Source organism: Dromaius novaehollandiae, chromosome 1 (assembly GCF_036370855.1).
Source record: "Dromaius novaehollandiae isolate bDroNov1 chromosome 1, bDroNov1.hap1, whole genome shotgun sequence".
NCBI classification, from domain to species: domain Eukaryota; kingdom Metazoa; phylum Chordata; class Aves; order Casuariiformes; family Dromaiidae; genus Dromaius; species Dromaius novaehollandiae.
The window spans coordinates 132,277,473-132,297,606 of NC_088098.1; the positions used below are offsets into that span (position 1 = coordinate 132,277,473).

General features: G+C 53.1%; 2 protein-coding genes across 4 annotated transcripts; one reads left to right on the plus strand and one right to left on the minus strand.

The window, feature by feature from the left end:
* Window positions 1-748: 748 nt before the first annotated feature.
* LOC135323805 (uncharacterized) lies at window positions 749-8,684 on the minus strand. Of its 2 annotated transcripts, none has more exons than XM_064498551.1 (16): window positions 8,633-8,684; window positions 6,971-7,042; window positions 6,702-6,773; window positions 6,506-6,604; window positions 5,709-5,816; window positions 5,214-5,285; window positions 4,251-4,289; window positions 3,966-4,025; window positions 3,466-3,537; window positions 3,203-3,274; window positions 3,072-3,110; window positions 2,624-2,695; window positions 2,087-2,158; window positions 1,812-1,886; window positions 1,325-1,472; window positions 749-1,130 (listed from the first exon to the last, which is right to left on the minus strand). In XM_064498551.1, exons 3-16 carry the CDS (start codon window positions 6,763-6,765, stop codon window positions 773-775), a joined length of 1,350 nt encoding a protein of 449 aa, XP_064354621.1. In that variant the 5' UTR covers window positions 6,766-6,773; window positions 6,971-7,042; window positions 8,633-8,684; the 3' UTR covers window positions 749-772. The 2 variants fall into 2 exon arrangements, with proteins under 2 accessions (XP_064354621.1, XP_064354613.1); XM_064498543.1 differs by lacking the exon at window positions 8,633-8,684 and adding an exon at window positions 7,662-7,923.
* A 162-nt stretch (window positions 8,685-8,846) lies between these two features.
* On the plus strand, window positions 8,847-13,257 carry LOC135323806 (uncharacterized). Of its 2 annotated transcripts, none has more exons than XM_064498564.1 (9): window positions 8,847-9,058; window positions 10,469-10,540; window positions 10,732-10,803; window positions 10,896-10,934; window positions 11,311-11,382; window positions 11,848-11,919; window positions 12,120-12,194; window positions 12,534-12,681; window positions 12,876-13,257. In XM_064498564.1, the coding sequence occupies exons 1-9, from the start codon at window positions 8,959-8,961 to the stop codon at window positions 13,231-13,233; spliced, it is 1,008 nt and encodes a 335-aa protein (XP_064354634.1). In that variant the 5' UTR covers window positions 8,847-8,958; the 3' UTR covers window positions 13,234-13,257. The 2 variants fall into 2 exon arrangements, with proteins under 2 accessions (XP_064354634.1, XP_064354642.1); XM_064498572.1 differs by having other exon boundaries at window positions 8,995-9,329.
* The last annotated feature ends 6,877 nt before the right edge of the window (window positions 13,258-20,134 follow it).

Sequence of the window (20,134 nt, forward strand, 5' to 3'; positions counted from 1 at the left end):
TTCCTATGGGATCCTACGAGGGCCTTTACTCCTTATCCTCTCCTGCAAGCTGGCAGTAGGGGTGACAAATGTTTTTTGAGGTGGCAACTGTTTGCTTGTCATCCTCGGGAAAGGTAAGAGACCACTTTTGCCCCCTTGAAAGAGCACAGAGGAGCCTGGGCTTTCCTCCAAATACAGCTGTATTCCCTTTTTGGCCTTACCGCTGCTATTCATGGCTTGAACGTTTGGGAGGAGAGCAATGCCATTTCTGTGGGTCTTTGTGCCATTTTTAAGGCCAGTACCGTTCTTCCTGTCACAGTCCTTTTCACTCTCTTGCCCAACCAGCCCCCTCTCACTTTGCTCTACTCAAAGACGGTCAGCTTCTGTGCACGGAAGACCATTGCGCTAACCCCCAGCAGCCTCTGGTCTCACTTTAGCACTCCTCTAACTCATTGCTCAGAGCTGCACAGCCATCCTTTGCAGCACCTCCTTCCCCTCTCAGTCCCCACATCCACCAGGATTCAGTGGAGCACTCCCAGGGAGTTCACGGATAACCATTTGCGTGCCATGTCTCATCCACGCTCCCCCATTCGGATGAATGAAACCTTAATGACAGCCCGAGCTGGGAAACTACATTGATAATGGGAACGAGGGCAGCCCTTGAGGGAGGGCAACTCTCTGACAGCCCCTCTCACTCATCCAACCCTGCCGTAAGCGCTGTGCATTACACCCAGACACAGAGGACCAAAACAGCCAAGGACTCGCACCGTTTTAGCCCACCATTTTTATTATTCTATTCGGAATATGCATCTGAAGTACAATATCCCTCTTGGTAACGAAAACACACACACTTGGAATGATCGCCTTGGGGAAAATCCCGGGAAATGCAGATATTTGAGGAACAGCCATAACCACCATCTGAGTTGCTCTGGCATCTAGGCTGAAATGAACTTTTCGAATTCATGGCATCAAATAACTGGGCAAGCTCTGTCGCAAAGTTCACCGGAAGGCGCCTGGAGCTGTTGTTGAAATTTTCATTTTCTAGGGTGAGCCCATCCTTTTCTCTGTCACTCCCTGGTTTTGCTCTGCCTTCCTCTGTGCTTGACTCCTCTCTGTTGGAGGCAGCGGCAGGGTTAGCTGGCATCGCTTCTCTGCAACAACGAAAATGGCTTTCAGGAAAGAGCACTCACTGCTAGGAAGGAAGAGTCCGCTTAAGAAAGCTAACAGCAGACGTCTCAACAGAGTCCTCTCAACAGCTCACCAGGCACTCCACCATACTATCACTACACATGCTTTGTTGCTAAAACACGGAAAATAGAAAGAATGTCGGAAAAGAACAACTCACTGTTTTCTCTTCCTCAGCCGGAAAGTAACTATGCAAGTCAGCACCACGGCAAACACTACGGAACCCGAGACTGCAGCGCTCAGGACCAAACGCTGCTTTTGTTGCGCTTTATGAGCTGCAGCCTGGGCATCTTCGTCACCAGCAAGGCCTGCAGGAAAGGAGACAATCCCATACATGCCTGGGTTCTGCAGGACTGATAATCTCACTGGGTGGCTGGGATTTCCAGGCAATTTTACATGCCGTGGTGTTGCTATCGCTGATTCTGGTCTCTTGGCAGCGGCGGACAAGAAAGCTCATTGACACTTCTCAGGGGCAAGAGCCCACTGGCCAGTGAAAGCCTGAACTAGCGCTACCCCTACCTGTGCCCCTGGGCTTCAGGGAGGGCATGTGTGCTGGGCACCTTGCATTCCCCAGGAGGGCAATAAAAGAGGGAAAAGGAGAAAATACTAATAGAAAAATCAAAAGGAAAGGAAGACAGATTACTTACCCCTGCGATCTCCCTGAGGCTCAAGCAGAGGCTTCAGCCCCTGAGAAGCTGGAGAAACACTGCCTTCAGGGACATCTGTCATGACACACAGAGGAGAAAAGGGTGAAATACCTGTGGCAATATACTTGTTTGCAAGGGAAGTGTAGTGAACTGACAGAGATCTTGTAACGACCTGGGACACGTGTAGGTCTAGGTTCTCACAGCTCTGGAGAACCCTTCCTGACCTTTAGGTAGGGACATGGCACCCTCAAAATAAACCAAGAGTCACAACTCACCTCTGGGATTCCCCAGAGACTCAAAATCAGAGTCCAGATGAGAAGATAAATCTCCACCACCTATGGCCACATCTGTAACCAAACACACGAGAACAGCTCCCATTACATATTTCCGTACACTTCTTCAGATTTGAATGGTAGTGAATGCAGGGGGAAAATATAATCCCACCAAGGAACTTGTCGGGCCCTTCCACTCCTGAGCATCTTGCAAACGCACACCGGGTGCGCGCATGGGCATCGTATGGGTGTAAATTTGACAATGCACAGAACTGCCAGGGGAAAGCACACCCTGCAGTTCACAGAAGCTGCAAACACAAACACCAACAAGCCTGCTGGCTTTGCCGTAGGCACTTGAAGAAGCACAAGGCTGGAGGAGCCAGGCAAAGCGCCCACCGCAGATCTCTGAAGCCCTCCCAAAGCCCACTCTGCTCTTTTGCAGGCATGAGCCTCGGCCAAGGACTGAAGCTACACGGCCCGTGAATACAACTCCGAAACCAAAGGCTCCTCCCAGGAAGTGAATACATCTCCACCACTTACTCCTGGCATGCCCCTGAGGCTCAGAAGTGGGATCCAGCTGGGAACCTAGAAGGCCACCGCCTGCAGGAACACCTGTAAGCAAACACAGACAAGACAAGTTTTCATTACGTCGTGCAACATGCTTCCGCGGAAGTGACGTGCCGGGAATGGGGGACACACATGTAGTCTGAGAGTCTTCCAGCCACAATAGGGCCAGGGGTACTTGTTGGCTGGGACCTGGCGCCTCCCCAAAATCCTCCGTTGAGGCGCAACCCAGCAGCCCCCAAGCACCCCCAGGACAAACACACGGCCCCCCGCTGCTATGGAAAGCCAAATGGAAGTGAATGGAAGGGGGGGGCCATGATGGGACATATATGTAGGTCGCGAGTCTCAAAGCTGTGGAGGGGCAGAGAGGACCTTCTGCCTGGCACCTGGCAGCTCTCAAAGGAAAGAAATGCTCACAACTTACCCCTGGGACTCCCCTGCGGCTCTAAACCGCTTGGACCACCTGCAGAGGAAGTATGAAGCACAAGTTCACGGGAACAAAATAGCACAAGGAAAGTTCTTGTTCTTTCAGGGAAGTAAAAATTGACTACGTACCCCTGGGAAGACCTGGAGGCTCAGCAACAGCATCCAGCTGAGAAGCTGGATAAGCCCTCTGCAGGGAAACAGCTGTAATCAAAAACACAGGAGAAACACCTCCATTTGAGCTTGAGATATAGCTTTTCAAGTCAATGGCAGCACACGGAAGGGGAAAAAGGGATACACATATAGCTCTAGATACCTAAAGCTGACAAGGTACCTGGCTGATATTTTGTCCGTGACATGGAAGCTCTCAAAGAAGCTAAATATTCATGACTTACATGCACGACCATCTCGAGGTTCAAAATGGGGATCCAGCTGAGAAGCTGCATGCCCATCAATGTCGGCCACATCTGTAACCAGACACAGATTTGAATGGTAGCGAATGGCGGCGAGGAACATAGCATTACACCAAGGCCCTTGTCATGCCCTTCCACTCACGAGCATCTTGCAAACGCTCACTGGGTGCATGCACAGGCACCGTATGGGTACCAATCTAAGCAGGCACAGACCTGCTGCGGGAAAGCACGCCCTGGAGTTCACGCAAGCTGTAAACTCAACCCCAACAAGCCCGCTGGCTCTGCAGCAGGCTTTGGAAGCAGCACAAAGACTTTGCAAGGCAAAGCACCCCGGGGCACATCTCTCAAGGCCTCCCGAGTCCCACTCTGCTTTTCTCTGGCTCTGAGCATCAGCTGACGACTTACTCAGTTACACTCCATACCAGGAAAAGTTGGAAACGTAAAAGCTTCTTCTAGGAAGTGAATACACCTTGACCACTTACCCCGGGGATCCTCCCGAGGCTCAGGAAGAGGAAACAGCCAGAATGATGGATAACCATTGCCTACAGACAGAGCAGAAACCCGACACAGAGGTCGCAAGTTTTCCTTACAAGCTGCTACCAAGTTCTTCACAGAGCAGTTGTAATGACTGGAAGGGGGGGTCACGTCATGACACGGGACATATATGTAGGTCAATAGTCCCAAAGCTGTCCCAAAGTGGAGGGGCAGAGAGGACCTTTTGCCTGGCACCTGGCAGCTCTCAAAGGAAAAAAATGCTCACAACTTACCCCTGGGACTCCCCTGCGGCTGAAAAGCTCTTGGACGACCTGCAGAGGAAGTATGAAGTACAACTTCATGGGAACAAAATAGCACAAGGAAAGTTCTTGTTCTTTCAGGGAAGTAAAAATTGGCTATGTACCCCTGGGGAGACCCAGAGGCTCAGCAACAGGATGCAGCTGAGAAGCTGGATACCTGTCAACTTCAGCCACATCTGTAACCAAACACAGATGGGAACAGTTCTCATTATCTAATTCTATAGTCTTCTTCTGATTTGAAGGCTGGGGATATGATGATGAATGATAGGGAACATATAATTACACCATAGCACCTCTCTCTCCCTTCCAGTCATGCACATCATGCGCATCTTGAGCTGCTGGGGGAAAGGACGCCCCGGAGCTCACCCAAGCTGTAAACTCAACCCCATCATGCCAGCCCAGTTGGCAGCAGGCACTGGAAGCAGCACAGGCTCAGGGGGACTCGCCAACAGCGCTTTGCGAGCCAAGGCACCCAGCGCAGATCTTCCAAGCCTTTCTGAGTTGCACTCTGCTCTTTTTGGTGTCTGAACATTGGCCAAGCACTTGTTCAGTCAAATGTCACATGCAGAAGATATTGAAAACGAACGCTCATTCCACACATGCAGTTTGAGAGTCTCCCAGCTGCAGGAGGGCCAGCGGCACTCGCTGGCTGGGACCTGGCGCCTCTCAAGTCCTGCATCCGGGCGCTATACGACAGCCCTCAAGCACCCCCAGGACAAACACGCGGGCCCTCAGCACCTTCTTCCAGGGAGGTCTCTAACATCCACCAAGGAAGCCAGGACCCTGCAAAGGGGCAACCCTCAGCACCGCAGGACATGAAGGATCGTTTACACTGCGCGGGCACAAGAGCTCCCCGGCCAGCGAAAGGCCAAAGCGGCGCCAGGAAAGGCATGCTTCTGGTCTTGCCAGGGAAGGGACGGTCCCCTGAGGACTCACCTCCAGCATCTTCCCAAGCCTTCGGTCCCGCATCCGGCCAAGCACCGGCATCGCCATCGCCGCCAGGCACCGCTGCAAACCCCCGCGGGGACGACAGCTCCTGTCACCCAGCGCCAGGCACTGCACCAGGCACAGCTCTCGCCCCCGGCCCCCGGCACCCCCCAGCGCACCCCCCTCCCCCGCGGCCTCCTTCCCCAAATGGCAAAGCTCCAAAATCTCTGAGAGCTGCGTGGTGTGGGAAGTGAGGCTATCTAATAGGACCCACAAAGGTTTATATGTACATGTCTGGCACACTAATTGCAATCATCTCCGCACACCAGAGACAGAAATCATCTTCAGAAAGCCGCTCCTGGCTTGTTTTAGAACACTTCCAATGCCCTAACACTTTAACATTTGGCCGCTGACATGATGTGTAGTAGCAGGCCCCAAGGGAAGAGCCTGCAGACACACAGGGATTTTGATTTCCTGCAGTGGATGACAATGGACAGCAAGTACCTGGCATGCCTGTTGCTTGAACTGCCTCTCTTTCTTCATCGGAGACTGGCAGGCTGTGACTGCCTCCTGCCGGAAAGGTCTCCTTCTCCAGGGTCTCCTGATGATTCTCTTTGGAAAGAAAGCAAGACAGCTTGATTAGAAGGAACTGATCCTCATCACTTCCTCATGGTATCTTCAGGAGGCAATACTTTTCAAAAGGCTTCAGTAAAAAGCTCAGAAACAAAACCTGGCATTTCAGGGTGGGCACCTGGTCACTAGCCCAATGTGTCCTTTGTAGAGAAAAATCAAAGCACACAAAATCTTCCCGATAACCAATACAGGCAGCAACACCTGCTGTACGGGTGGGGAGACGAGACAATTGCATGTGATCCTCTCATTCTCACTCCACTTGGTGCCTTTTTGAGAATTGGCACGATGACATTGAATCCTTTCCTTCAAAGAGGGCAGGAAAAAGCTGTAGCCGGTTCAGCTGGGGGAAAAGGCCTTCTGAGAACCAAGGCTCATCATGCCAACTCCACCACACAGTACGCATAACAGTCACATACAGTACACTGAGCCCCAAGCTCTTGCCACTATATTCAGGGCGCTTTCACAAACATGGTGAAGAACACGCTCGTATAAGAGACCCTCAACAAGCTCTGCGGCTTGCCAATGCCTGCGAGGTGTGACGTGGTGCGTCACTGCGGGGAGGCTCTGATCGATCCCTTTCTCCTGCGTAAGCCACAGCTCATCCATAGCTGTTTCTAAAACCTCAAGTTTACAATGATTACACTTAGCACAGAGTGAAATCTACCCACCAGCTGCTCCCTCCAAGTCCTTCAAGATTTCCTGTAGGACTTCAGAAGATTCCTGAGAGGACTTTCCCATTTTGGCCTCATACTGTGCTCTTTGCGGACCTAAACAGAAAGCATTAAGTTAAATGGCACACGAACAAGATATGCACAAGTAAATGCTGTTTCTTTCAAGTAAACCAAATACTGACTACTTACTTACCCGTGGCATGCTGCCAAGGCTCTAGAAAAAGATCCAGCCGAGAAGCCAGAGAAGCCCTCCTCATGGCTACATCTGTACACCAATGGGAAATGTTTTCATTACATATTGCAATATACTTCCTCATAAGTGAATTGCTGGGAATGGAAAGGGATCATGTAATCACGTGGGACATATAAGTAGGTTGAGACTCTCAGGGCTGCAAAGGGGCCTGGCAGACCTGTTGGGGGACACCTGGCAGCTCTCAAAGAAAGTAAATATGGAAGACTTACCCGTGGGAATCTCCTGAGGCTCAAAACCAGCACCCAGCCGAGAAACAGGATAGCCATCCTCTACAGCCACATCTGTAACCAAACACAGATGGGAACAGCACCTGTCACATATACAGACCAATCTATCTATATACCTGTACATATATATATAGTGGCCTCCCTCCAGGGACATCAGGAATTTTACATGCTGCAACACACCTCTGCAGAAGTGAACTGCTGGTAATGGAAGGGCAATGGGGGACACACACGCAGCTCGAGAGTCTCGCACCTGAAGAGCAGCCCAGGACCTGCTGGCTGGGACCGGGCAGCTCCCATAATCCTCTGTCGAGGCGACACCCAACACCCCGCAAGGACCCCCGGGACAAGGGCACAGCCGCTCCGCGCCTCCCCGCGGGAGTTCCGCGTCCTGCCTGCCCCGCGGACGCCTGCCCGCGCCGCTAGTACGGCCCGGTCCGCCCCAGCGCCGGCACCGCGCTGCCCCGCGCAGCGCCGCCCTCCCTCCGCGGCCCCACGAGCCTCGCCGAGCCGCTCCCGGCCCCCGCCGCCGCCTCCCGTCGCCCCGCAGCCCGGCAGGCGCCTCCCGCCGCCCCCGGCCGCCCCGGCCGCTCGCCGGCCGGCCCCGCGGCCCCCAGGCTGCCGCGCCGCGCCGTGCGGGGGCGGCGCTGCCTCCGTCGCCGCCCGCCCGCCCTACCTGGGCCCGGCGCTGCCCGCGGAGCAGCCCGGCTGTCCCGGGCACGCAGGGCCGCCAGGAGGCCGAGCAGCAGCAGCAGGCGACGCCCGGGGCCGGACGCCCCCCGCGCTCGCACCATGCTGCCCGTCGCCAGCAGCCGCCCCCCGCCGGCGCCCTCGAGCAACGCGCGCGCGGAGCGGCGTCTGCGGGGCGCGGCGCGGCACAACGCACCGCAGCGGAAAGCACCGCACCGCAGCGGAAAGCACCGCACCGCACTGCACCGCACTGCACTGCACCGCAGCGGAAAGCACCGCACCGCAGCGCAAAGCAGCGCACTGCCCCGCAGCACAACGCAACACCGCGCAGCACAACGCAGCACAATGCACCGCGGGGCCCCTCTGTGAGCTCAGGGGCGCCCTCCGCGCGCCTCCGCGGCGGCCCGCGCTCCCTCCGCGCGCCGGCGCCGGCGCCGGCGCCGCCCTGTGCGGGCAGCCCGGGCATGCTGGCGGCCGGGGGTGCTGCTGCCGCCCTCGAGGAGCCCCTCGGGGGCAGCCCGGCTCTCTGCCCACACGCTCGCGCCCCTGCGCTCGCCTCGCTGCTCGGCAGCTCCGCGCCAGCGCCTGCTCCGGCCTCGCTCGCTGCTCTCCTTCCCGCCCCCGCTGCCGCCGCTCTGCTCCAGCGCCAGCGCCAGCGCTAGCGCCAGCTGTGCACTTCCGGAGCTGGCCCAGGGGCAGCTGCTGACAGGCGGGGGGGCTCCAGTGCCAAGCCTGTGCCCCAGCTCTCCTCCCCCGTCCAGCTGGGATTCCGCCTCCCGCTTCCTTGCTGGCACCACTGCCTCTGTCCCCTTTGCTTTGGGACCAACATTTCAGGCCTCCTTGGGCCTTGGGACATCCTAGAACTGCTAAAGCCCTAAAGAAACGTTACATCAAAATGGTTTATTTCTAGCTGTGTGTTGCCAGTTTGGCAAAAGAGCTCATGTATCCCTAACTGACCTGTCCTCCATGTAATGCAAAAAATCCCGCCCACTGGTCAAAAAGCCCCATGCCCGGGTGAAGACCCCTGCCCTGAGCATGCGTAGTAGTAAAATGGTGTGTAAGCAGTCTTATAGTTGTCTGTAAATCACTACCCAATCAGTGTAAAAGGGAAAGTTGCAAACCTTGCAATGTGTTTGTATAAATGCTACTTGAAAAGGTGGGGGGGTGTGCTTGATTTGTGGGAAACCACCGAGCACCCAGGCTTGCGCAATGCTGAACTAAATAAGCCAGTGTCTCTCCCGAGTGTGTAATTATTGGCTTATTGCACAACAGGCAACGAATCCATGTTTTGGACAGCGCTCCTGGGGGCTTTGGGTGCTCTCTCTCAGCAAGGAGGAGGTGCTGACGCCCTCACGTATATCCTGGCCCCGGCGGCTGGACTCTGTGAGCATGGCTTGTGTGTCTTGCCAGCCTCCCCTCTTTATGTTGAAGAGGGTCACCAGGCCACCTGTGGATTTCAGGAGCTCCTGGATGCAGTGTGGCTGGAGGAAGAACTGTCGCCTGTGATTCTGGCGTGGCCAGCTGAGAAGATCGTAGTATCTCTGAGCATGTGTGCTGGCTCAGGCTTGACTTCTCTGCCATAGCTGCATGTCTGTGAGGAACTGTACCTCGGGAGGGAGGCACTTCTTTGTGGCATGGTTATGTTTAGCAAGATGTATGTAGGTGTTTAGAGTGAGGACCTTTTTGGCTGGTGGGAGTAGAGGCGTAAAGCGGAAATGCCAGTGTCCATGTTTAGTGTTGCTTGTATGAGTTTTGCTTGCACGAGTTTTGCAGAGCTTTGGTGTTACAGGAGCACAGCTACTAGAGGCTGCATTCTGGGTGTTTTCGCCCATGTGCCTCTTCAGAGAACTCCTCCAGCAGGAGCTCCTAGCCTAGCTTGAGAGCTTCTCTTCTCCATCCCTTGCTCATCTGCTCCTGATGGGAGCAGCAGATCTGAATCTCCCAGCTGTCAATTTTTACTTCCCTGAAAGAACAAGAACTTTCCTTGTAGTTGTAGTTTTGTTCATATGAAATTGTACTTCATACTTCCTCTCCAGGTCATCCAAGCGCTTTAGAGCCGTGGGGGGGGGAGGGTGGGAGGGTGGGAGGTTCCCATGGGTAAGTTGTGAGCATTTCTTTCCTTTGAGAGCTGCCAGGTGCCAGGCAAAAGGTCCTCTCTGCCCCTCCACTTTGGGACAGCTTTGGGACTCGCGACCTACATATAAATGTCCCATCATGGCCCCCCTTCCATTCACTAACATTGCTTTGTGAAGAAGTTGGTAGCATTTTGTAAGGAAAATTGGCACCTCTATGTTTCTGCTCTGCCTGTAAGCTATGGTAAGCTGTAAGCTTTTCCCTCTTCCCGAGCGTCGGGAGGATCCCTGGGGTAAGTGGTCAAGGTGTATTCACTTCCTAGAAGAAGCTTTTATGTTTCCAGCTTTTCCTGGTGTGGAGTGTAACTGAGTAAGTCGTCAGCTGATGCTCAGAGCCAGAGAAAAGCAGAGTGGGACTCGGGAGGCCTTGAGAGATGTGCCCCGGGGTGCTTTGCCTTGCAAAGTCTTTGTGCTGCTTCCAAAGCCTGCTGCAGAGCCAGCGGGCTTGTTGGGGTTGAGTTTACAGCTTGCGTGAACTCCAGGGCGTGCTTTCCCGCAGCAGGTCTGTGCCTGCTTAGATTGGTACCCATACGGTGCCTGTGCATGCACCCGGTGAGCGTTTGCAAGATGCTCGTGAGTGGAAGGGCATGACAAGGGCCTTGGTGTAATGCTATGTTCCTCGCCGCCATTCGCTACCATTCAAATCTGTGTCTGGTTACAGATGTGGCCGACATTGATGGGCATGCAGCTTCTCAGCTGGATCCCCATTTTGAACCTCGAGATGGTCGTGCATGTAAGTCATGAATATTTAGCTTCTTTGAGAGCTTCCATGTCACGGACAAAATATCAGCCAGGTACCTTGTCAGCTTTAGGTATCTAGAGCTATATGTGTATCCCTTTTTCCCCTTCCGTGTGCTGCCATTGACTTGAAAAGCTATATCTCAAGCTCAAATGGAGGTGTTTCTCCTGTGTTTTTGATTACAGCTGTTTCCCTGCAGAGGGCTTATCCAGCTTCTCAGCTGGATGCTGTTGCTGAGCCTCCAGGTCTTCCCAGGGGTACGTAGTCAATTTTTACTTCCCTGAAAGAACAAGAACTTTCCTTGTGCTATTTTGTTCCCGTGAACTTGTGCTTCATACTTCCTCTGCAGGTGGTCCAAGCGGTTTAGAGCCGCAGGGGAGTCCCAGGGGTAAGTTGTGAGCATTTCTTTCCTTTGAGAGCTGCCAGGTGCCAGGCAGAAGGTCCTCTCTGCCCCTCCACAGCTTTGAGACTCGCGACCTACATATATGTCCCATCATGGCCCCCCCCTTCCATTCACTTCCATTTGGCTTTCCATAGCAGCGGGGGGCCGTGTGTTTGTCCTGGGGGTGCTTGGGGGCTGCTGGGTTGCGCCTCAACGGAGGATTTTGGGGAGGCGCCAGGTCCCAGCCAACAAGTACCCCTGGCCCTATTGTGGCTGGAAGACTCTCAGACTACATGTGTGTCCCCCATTCCCGGCACGTCACTTCCGCGGAAGCATGTTGCACGACGTAATGAAAACTTGTCTTGTCTGTGTTTGCTTACAGGTGTTCCTGCAGGCGGTGGCCTTCTAGGTTCCCAGCTGGATCCCACTTCTGAGCCTCAGGGGCATGCCAGGAGTAAGTGGTGGAGATGTATTCACTTCCTGGGAGGAGCCTTTGGTTTCGGAGTTGTATTCACGGGCCGTGTAGCTTCAGTCCTTGGCCGAGGCTCATGCCTGCAAAAGAGCAGAGTGGGCTTTGGGAGGGCTTCAGAGATCTGCGGTGGGCGCTTTGCCTGGCTCCTCCAGCCTTGTGCTTCTTCAAGTGCCTACGGCAAAGCCAGCAGGCTTGTTGGTGTTTGTGTTTGCAGCTTCTGTGAACTGCAGAGTGTGCTTTCCCCTGGCAGTTCTGTGCATTGTCAAATTTACACCCATACGATGCCCATGCGCGCACCCGGTGTGCGTTTGCAAGATGCTCAGGAGTGGAAGGGCCCGACAAGTTCCTTGGTGGGATTATATTTTCCCCCTGCATTCACTACCATTCAAATCTGAAGAAGTGTACGGAAATATGTAATGGGAGCTGTTCTCGTGTGTTTGGTTACAGATGTGGCCATAGGTGGTGGAGATTTATCTTCTCATCTGGACTCTGATTTTGAGTCTCTGGGGAATCCCAGAGGTGAGTTGTGACTCTTGGTTTATTTTGAGGGTGCCATGTCCCTACCTAAAGGTCAGGAAGGGTTCTCCAGAGCTGTGAGAACCTAGACCTACACGTGTCCCAGGTCGTTACAAGATCTCTGTCAGTTCACTACACTTCCCTTGCAAACAAGTATATTGCCACAGGTATTTCACCCTTTTCTCCTCTGTGTGTCATGACAGATGTCCCTGAAGGCAGTGTTTCTCCAGCTTCTCAGGGGCTGAAGCCTCTGCTTGAGCCTCAGGGAGATCGCAGGGGTAAGTAATCTGTCTTCCTTTCCTTTTGATTTTTCTATTAGTATTTTCTCCTTTTCCCTCTTTTATTGCCCTCCTGGGGAATGCAAGGTGCCCAGCACACATGCCCTCCCTGAAGCCCAGGGGCACAGGTAGGGGTAGCGCTAGTTCAGGCTTTCACTGGCCAGTGGGCTCTTGCCCCTGAGAAGTGTCAATGAGCTTTCTTGTCCGCCGCTGCCAAGAGACCAGAATCAGCGATAGCAACACCACGGCATGTAAAATTGCCTGGAAATCCCAGCCACCCAGTGAGATTATCAGTCCTGCAGAACCCAGGCATGTATGGGATTGTCTCCTTTCCTGCAGGCCTTGCTGGTGACGAAGATGCCCAGGCTGCAGCTCATAAAGCGCAACAAAAGCAGCGTTTGGTCCTGAGCGCTGCAGTCTCGGGTTCCGTAGTGTTTGCCGTGGTGCTGACTTGCATAGTTACTTTCCGGCTGAGGAAGAGAAAACAGTGAGTTGTTCTTTTCCGACATTCTTTCTATTTTCCGTGTTTTAGCAACAAAGCATGTGTAGTGATAGTATGGTGGAGTGCCTGGTGAGCTGTTGAGAGGACTCTGTTGAGACGTCTGCTGTTAGCTTTCTTAAGCGGACTCTTCCTTCCTAGCAGTGAGTGCTCTTTCCTGAAAGCCATTTTCGTTGTTGCAGAGAAGCGATGCCAGCTAACCCTGCCGCTGCCTCCAACAGAGAGGAGTCAAGCACAGAGGAAGGCAGAGCAAAACCAGGGAGTGACAGAGAAAAGGATGGGCTCACCCTAGAAAATGAAAATTTCAACAACAGCTCCAGCCGCCTTCCGGTGAACTTTGCGACAGAGCTTGCCCAGTTATTTGATGCCATGAATTCGAAAAGTTCATTTCAGCCTAGATGCCAGAGCAACTCAGATGGTGGTTATGGCTGTTCCTCAAATATCTGCATTTCCCGGGATTTTCCCCAAGGCGATCATTCCAAGTGTGTGTGTTTTCGTTACCAAGAGGGATATTGTACTTCAGATGCATATTCCGAATAGAATAATAAAAATGGTGGGCTAAAACGGTGCGAGTCCTTGGCTGTTTTGGTCCTCTGTGTCTGGGTGTAATGCACAGCGCTTACGGCAGGGTTGGATGAGTGAGAGGGGCTGTCAGAGAGTTGCCCTCCCTCAAGGGCTGCCCTCGTTCCCATTATCAATGTAGTTTCCCAGCTCGGGCTGTCATTAAGGTTTCATTCATCCGAATGGGGGAGCGTGGATGAGACATGGCACGCAAATGGTTATCCGTGAACTCCCTGGGAGTGCTCCACTGAATCCTGGTGGATGTGGGGACTGAGAGGGGAAGGAGGTGCTGCAAAGGATGGCTGTGCAGCTCTGAGCAATGAGTTAGAGGAGTGCTAAAGTGAGACCAGAGGCTGCTGGGGGTTAGCGCAATGGTCTTCCGTGCACAGAAGCTGACCGTCTTTGAGTAGAGCAAAGTGAGAGGGGGCTGGTTGGGCAAGAGAGTGAAAAGGACTGTGACAGGAAGAACGGTACTGGCCTTAAAAATGGCACAAAGACCCACAGAAATGGCATTGCTCTCCTCCCAAACGTTCAAGCCATGAATAGCAGCGGTAAGGCCAAAAAGGGAATACAGCTGTATTTGGAGGAAAGCCCAGGCTCCTCTGTGCTCTTTCAAGGGGGCAAAAGTGGTCTCTTACCTTTCCCGAGGATGACAAGCAAACAGTTGCCACCTCAAAAAACATTTGTCACCCCTACTGCCAGCTTGCAGGAGAGGATAAGGAGTAAAGGCCCTCGTAGGATCCCATAGGAAGGCCATGGCAGGAAGGTGCTTCCCCAGCACCTGCAGTGTCGTGTGGGAAGCTCACGTGGCCCTGAGAAACCTGGTGAGGGAAGGGCGTAGGACAGGAAAGGCAAGCGGTGAGATTTGAGCATGTTTCTCAGGTGGCCCAGCAACCCTTTGCCTCTGGGATCAGAAGAAGCAGCTCCTCCTCCACCTTCCCTGCATGTTCATCAAGTGCTGCAGGATTTGCTCTGCACGCTGCACTAAGGGACAGGCATTCAAGCGGCAGCCTCTTCTCACGAGGCTCAGCCAAGTAAGGACTAGGGACACACCACTCCGGAGAGCGGCACTTCTCACAGGAAGATGTTCAGGCACTGGGTCTCAAAGCACAAGCCGCCCAAACCAAGGGAATCCTTCCCGTGCTGTTTGTGAGCTGGCAGGCAGAGGTGGTTGTGGTGGCTCCTCAGCACAAGGAGAGGCAAGGGGAGGAAGGAGCTCAGGGTTAGGACACTGCAGGAGGCCTCCAGAAACACAGAAGCCAAAGCCTAATTCTGCCACAGGCTCCTGGAGAGGTGGAGGAAACTCCCACCTCCTCAGCGGCTGGTTGAGAAATGCCCCCGATGCCACCACTTCTAAAGCAGAGGCTTTAACACAGGAACAGCAGAGGATCTGCTGAGCGGGGCAGTGGGTGCTGCGAACCCGGTGTCTAGCCCGTATGCCTTTGGAGGGGGCGTCATTTGGGGCTAGCTCTCCTCTGGTCTCAGCACTGAGCACCCGGCAGCAGTCAGGACCCAGGAGGCACCGGCCTGCAGCCCACCTTCCCCTTCAGCTCCAGCCAAGGGGCTGTGGGAGCTCTGCACAGGATGGAGCAAAGCTCAGCAGGTAGGGAGCGTGGGAAGACTCCCTTCAGCAGCTCGCTCCTGATCTCCGCTGAAACGCTCGTGTGGACGTATCCAAAGGGAGAGCACCCAGTGGCCTTCAGACATGACAGAGGCTGCCCAGGCAGGGACTGGCCAATAATTTAGAGGCCAGAAGCGGAGAAGCAGATCCGATGGTGCAAACGGCCTGACAGAAGTGCTGTGAAGTGCTGTGCGCATGCTGAGCAGGTGCTGAGTTGCCACTCTGATGCTCTGAAACCACTGTACCCTGACAAGGTGCAATGCAAAGAGCGATGTGAAAGGGCTGAAAGCAGCCCCAACAGCTCTAGGTCAAGCGCAGTGTTAGTATCACTCAAAATGCCTTTGGCAGGATTTATTACTGTGGGCAACAGGTACCAGAGAAGGTAAAAGGCCTGCTCTGCTGGGGGCATTGTGCAGCGAGGTTCTGAAGAAGGTTATGATTCACAAGGCATCCCCAATTTCTCCTGCATGAAGGTCAAGAGGTGAGCTCTGGGGAGGGTTTTGGTTTCCAGTGGACCTGGGTTCAACTCCCAAAAGGCTGCTGTGGCACATATGGCTGTGCCCCCTCCACTCTTTCTTTCTGGCATGCTAAGAGGTGATTGCACTGGGGAATGGGAACTTTGGAATGAGAGGTACAGGACAACGGGAGAAGAAGGCCCCTCAAAGAAGGCACTCTGTGCACGACACCCCAACAGCTCTCCCATTGCCCCTTTCCGGGCCCTTCGAAACAAGCAGGAGGTCCTGAAAAAAAGGACTCTTTCTGCACGTCTTTAACAGCTATGACTTGCAAAGGCTAGGAAAACAAATGCAAAGCACTGGGAGTGTGGTTTTTTTCACCAGATTACACCAAAACATGCGCATTGCTTCCCCTGTGGGGAGAAGACGGACACTTGAATGAAGAGACTGTCCCCCTCTGGCAGGGGAGCAAGCACTTGGTCTCCTGTGGGGAGACTAAACAGCTGCCCGTAGCAGTCTCGCAGTAGTTCTCCTGTCCTGTGAACGAGCAGCTTTCCAGAGACGGGATGTGTAGCTCATCCATCCTCCATTCAGACACACCTAGCTCGACATGGTCACTAAACTCATTGCCTGTTGAGGACTACTGCCTACAGACTACTAAACAGAGCAGCAAAACATGAAGCCGCAGAAGTTACACCTACTCATCAGCCATTTAAAAGAAAAAAACAATTCTGAGGGGCAGCTGGCACAAGTGAGCAAGTATTGGCAGCTGTGTGCACATGCAGAGGATGGGTTCTTGACATGCTTTCCTCCTCCTGCTCGCCTCTTCCTCTTGGGATGCACTTACACCCCTTTGGCCCTACACAGAGACTAAAGGAGGAAGAGCGGCAGCGTCACATGATGCAAGAGACTCGCTGGGCCCAGGGAGGCCCCTGGCTAAACCACCATGTTCACACAAGCCAAGCATCGCCAGAGCGAGCCAAACACAAAGCCTCTGCTATTGCAGCTCTCAGTCCACTCAGCACCTGAGACTATTCGTGGCGTGTTAATGACTTTTACAGAGCCTTTACAAGGGCAAGTTGCAGGACTTGTTCTCACATTCTCCATAGGAAGGCAGCAATCTGAGGGTAACCCAGCAGGTGAGTCTCACTCCAGCACCATACTTCCCACGGACAAGCAGTACGGATGCATAACACAGGACTGTTGAACTGAAATGGTTTTAGGCGGAGTTTGAGCGGCTGTTCTGAGAAAGCCCTGAGTCAGGTGCTGCAGAGACCAAGCTGGAGGGCGGGTGTGATGGGACTGGGGCATTCGTGTTTCTGTCTCTGCTGCTCACCTACAGAAGAGGGTTTCTCTGTTGCAGAAGGGTAGTGTCAAGATAACCATCAATGGCCTAATTCTCCGGTATGCAGATAGGCAACGTTCTGGAAGTAGGCAGATGTCTGGGGAGACGAAGTCTTCTCTCCGGACAGCTGCCAAAGTGACTGTGCCACTGTCGACGAGCACTGAGACTGCTACAGAAGCAATTCTGCGCTTTCATGCAAGGCAGCACATGTCTTTGCCCACACACTCCCCTTTCTCGGGGGCACACACCCAGAGAAGCCCACGCTGGCCTCCTTCGGCCAGCAAGAGCTACAAGGGCCTGGCCAGCATCCTAAACACCCGTGCTGTTGAACGTGCAGCCAAAACAGAAGGCGGTGAGCAACAGAGCTGTTATCTGCAAACAACTGCTCCACAGAAAAGCAGAAGAAATGCCTCCCGGCACGGGGAAATAGGAACACAGACCAAACTGCCTTCGAGGAAAAACCAAGTCCCTAGCAATGGGAGGTGGTTCCAGCTTGAAAACTCTGGGGCGAGGAAAATTAAATTGGTCACCTGCCCCCTCGTCTCAAAGGAGTCTGCAAGGGAGAACACCCAAAAAGACTGGCTTGGAGTCAGGGAAGTGCTCATGGGGACAGAGGAATGGCATTTCCCAGGAAGAGGAAGGAAACGGAGTCATGCCACGAAGTCCCACAGACCAGCCCTGTGGACCGGAGCACACTCCACAAGAGCCTCCTTCCCAGCCCCCTCCAGAGGCAGAGGCGTTCTTTGCCTCCTCAAGTCTAACAAAGCCCACAGCAAAGTACCTCGGAGCTGAAGAGCAGCCTTGGACTCTGCAAAGAAGGAGGCAGCAAGCTCTGAGAAGAAAAAAACACTGTGCCAGCGCCTGCACGTCCAGGCTTTCTTCCAAAGCCACCTCCTTGCCTTTGGAAACTTCGGTCCTGCAGGAAGAGAAGCATTTGCACCTCGGGCATATAAAACTCATGTCCAGGAGGACAATGCACGTCAGAGCCTGGGAACCGACAGAACCCCTCTGCGTGCTAGTTACGGCCAGGCTTGCACAACGGAGCCCTTCACGCTCCCGTGACGTCATTGTAGGAGTCGGGGGACACACAAGCCGAAACATGAGTAAAGACAGAAATGCCGTTTGCAGAAAGCTGCCTCCCTGCCTGTGCACGTTCTTCTGGGCCACCGACTCTTTCCTCGCAGACCTTTCCTGCCTCCCCTGCACCCAAGCTTTTGCAATTCGAAAATCAATCAATGGAAATGGAATCCATGGACTTGGAACAGAAGAGCTCGTGCTTAAGACACAGGGTCAGTGCTTCTGCTGGGAAACCCAGCGGGAGGCGGCTGGGCACACTCAGCTCTGCTGCTCCACCACAGCCCACGAATCCCAAACCTACCAGAAGACAGGAAAGATGGAGGAAACTCCCTGCCCTTCCCTTCTCTTTCCTGCCCTTCCCAAAGGTGATGTTGCCCTCATCACCAGGGCCGCCAACACTCACCCCTCTCTCAGAGAGACACGTCCAGGCCAATACCTTCTTGCCAAGACTACAAGCCACCACTTGACTAAACCACGACTGTCCCAGCTCTTCAAAGCACACACTGCTATGGAAAATTACGCTCGCCAGCCACCATAACAGAGTCCGACCCTAGGTTCCCGCTGAGAAGTTTGGAGCCAAATCAAAGCAAATTCAATAAAATGTAATGATGCACGGGCAGGAATTACAGGTTGAGCTGGCTGCCTCCCAAGAGGCACCCCGAACAAAGAAATCCCTGGGCAATTATACCTTCACAATCTAAGATCCCCACACCCCATGCAAAGCTTCAGACCAATCATCCTATTTGGCTCTGGGGGCTTCCTGTTCTTCACTGGGTCCCACTGCTGTCTCTAGGCAGCCTGGTTTTCCTTATCTTTATGGTGGCGGCTTCTGCTGATGGCCTTACCTTCCTCGTAAGCTTCCTTATCTTTCCACCTTGAACCGGTCCTGGGGCCCTTTCTTACTGGACTAGCTGAAAGTTCCTCACATTATCTGAGTGTGGCCTAAGGCTTCAGCAAATTTAGCTACTCATGCTAAGCAAGGTTTGCATAAGTTGTGCTAAGTGGTTACCTCTAGATGGTTCCAGTTCAATATTCTTTAACAGTCCTCCCTTTGTTTCTATTAAGCATCCTTGCTGACATTTTAGACAGTTCTCAAAGGCTTTCAAGGCATGCTATCACTTTCCATAATCTTATGTATAATATGATCGTAAGTAATAGGCATAACACGGTTAAACTTAACACAACTACTACTGGGCGCAACACGTGAGTATGAATCCCTGTTGCAGTTGGTGACCATCCCAGAAGAGTTTCCCACCCATGATGTTCCCTGTCCTGCTTCACCCTTTCCAAGATGTCCTGTATCTCTTCCGTATCATGATGAGCGGTGATTAGAGCTTTTTGTCCATTGTTTCAGATGCGTTCTAGCAGTTGACGCAGCTCATCATGTTGCAGTAGTTTCTCCACCAATGTAAGATTCATTCCGATGGGGGTAGGCAGTCAGTCTTGACTCAATGTGTAATTAGACTGTAATAATGGATAAGACATACCAGGAGCTGAACAACTAGAGTCGCATCGCATAATCTTGGTAAAGTTACCAGCACAAATATTTGAGCGATTACTTGTATTTACAGCAATGTCCTCTACGAATATAAGACTACAAAGGGTTCTCATACACACACAGCCTTTCCGAATATATACAAGTACAGTTTAACTTTACAGCAAAATTGGAACATAGTAGGACAGTATATGGCCGTTCCCATTTAGGTTTTAACTTGGATTTTCCTAAAAATACTTTAACTAAAACTTCAGCCCCAGGCTGTATACCAGGCACTTGTATTTCAGGTGGTGTGGATTGATAGCACTGAGCATATTTTTTAAGCTTTTCAAACCTTTTTTGCATACTTAGAACACACTGGCTTTGTCATTCATCTCCGTCTAACAGGCTGCTCTTAGCTGGAATCGAAGTCCCTCGTATAGCTAAAGGTCTCCCAAAGAGAATTTCGGCTGGTGGTAGTCCTACGGGTTGTTGTGGCGCATTTTGTATGTCCCACAGAGCTAAGTTTAGGGCTTCTGGCCATTTTAGGCCAGTGTGTGGGCATACCTTTGTGATTTTATCTTGTAATGTCCTGTTCATTCTTTTGACCTCCCTCCCGAGGTACAGTTCCTCACAGACATGCAGCTATGGCAGAGAAGTCAAGCCTGAGCCAGCACACATGCTCAGAGATACTACGATCTTCTCAGCTGGCCACGCCAGAATCACAGGCGACAGTTCTTCCTCCAGCCACACTGCATCCAGGAGCTCCTGAAATCCACAGGTGGCCTGGTGACCCTCTTCAACATAAAGAGGGGAGGCTGGCAAGACACACAAGCCATGCTCACAGAGTCCAGCCGCCGGGGCCAGGATATACGTGAGGGCGTCAGCACCTCCTCCTTGCTGAGAGA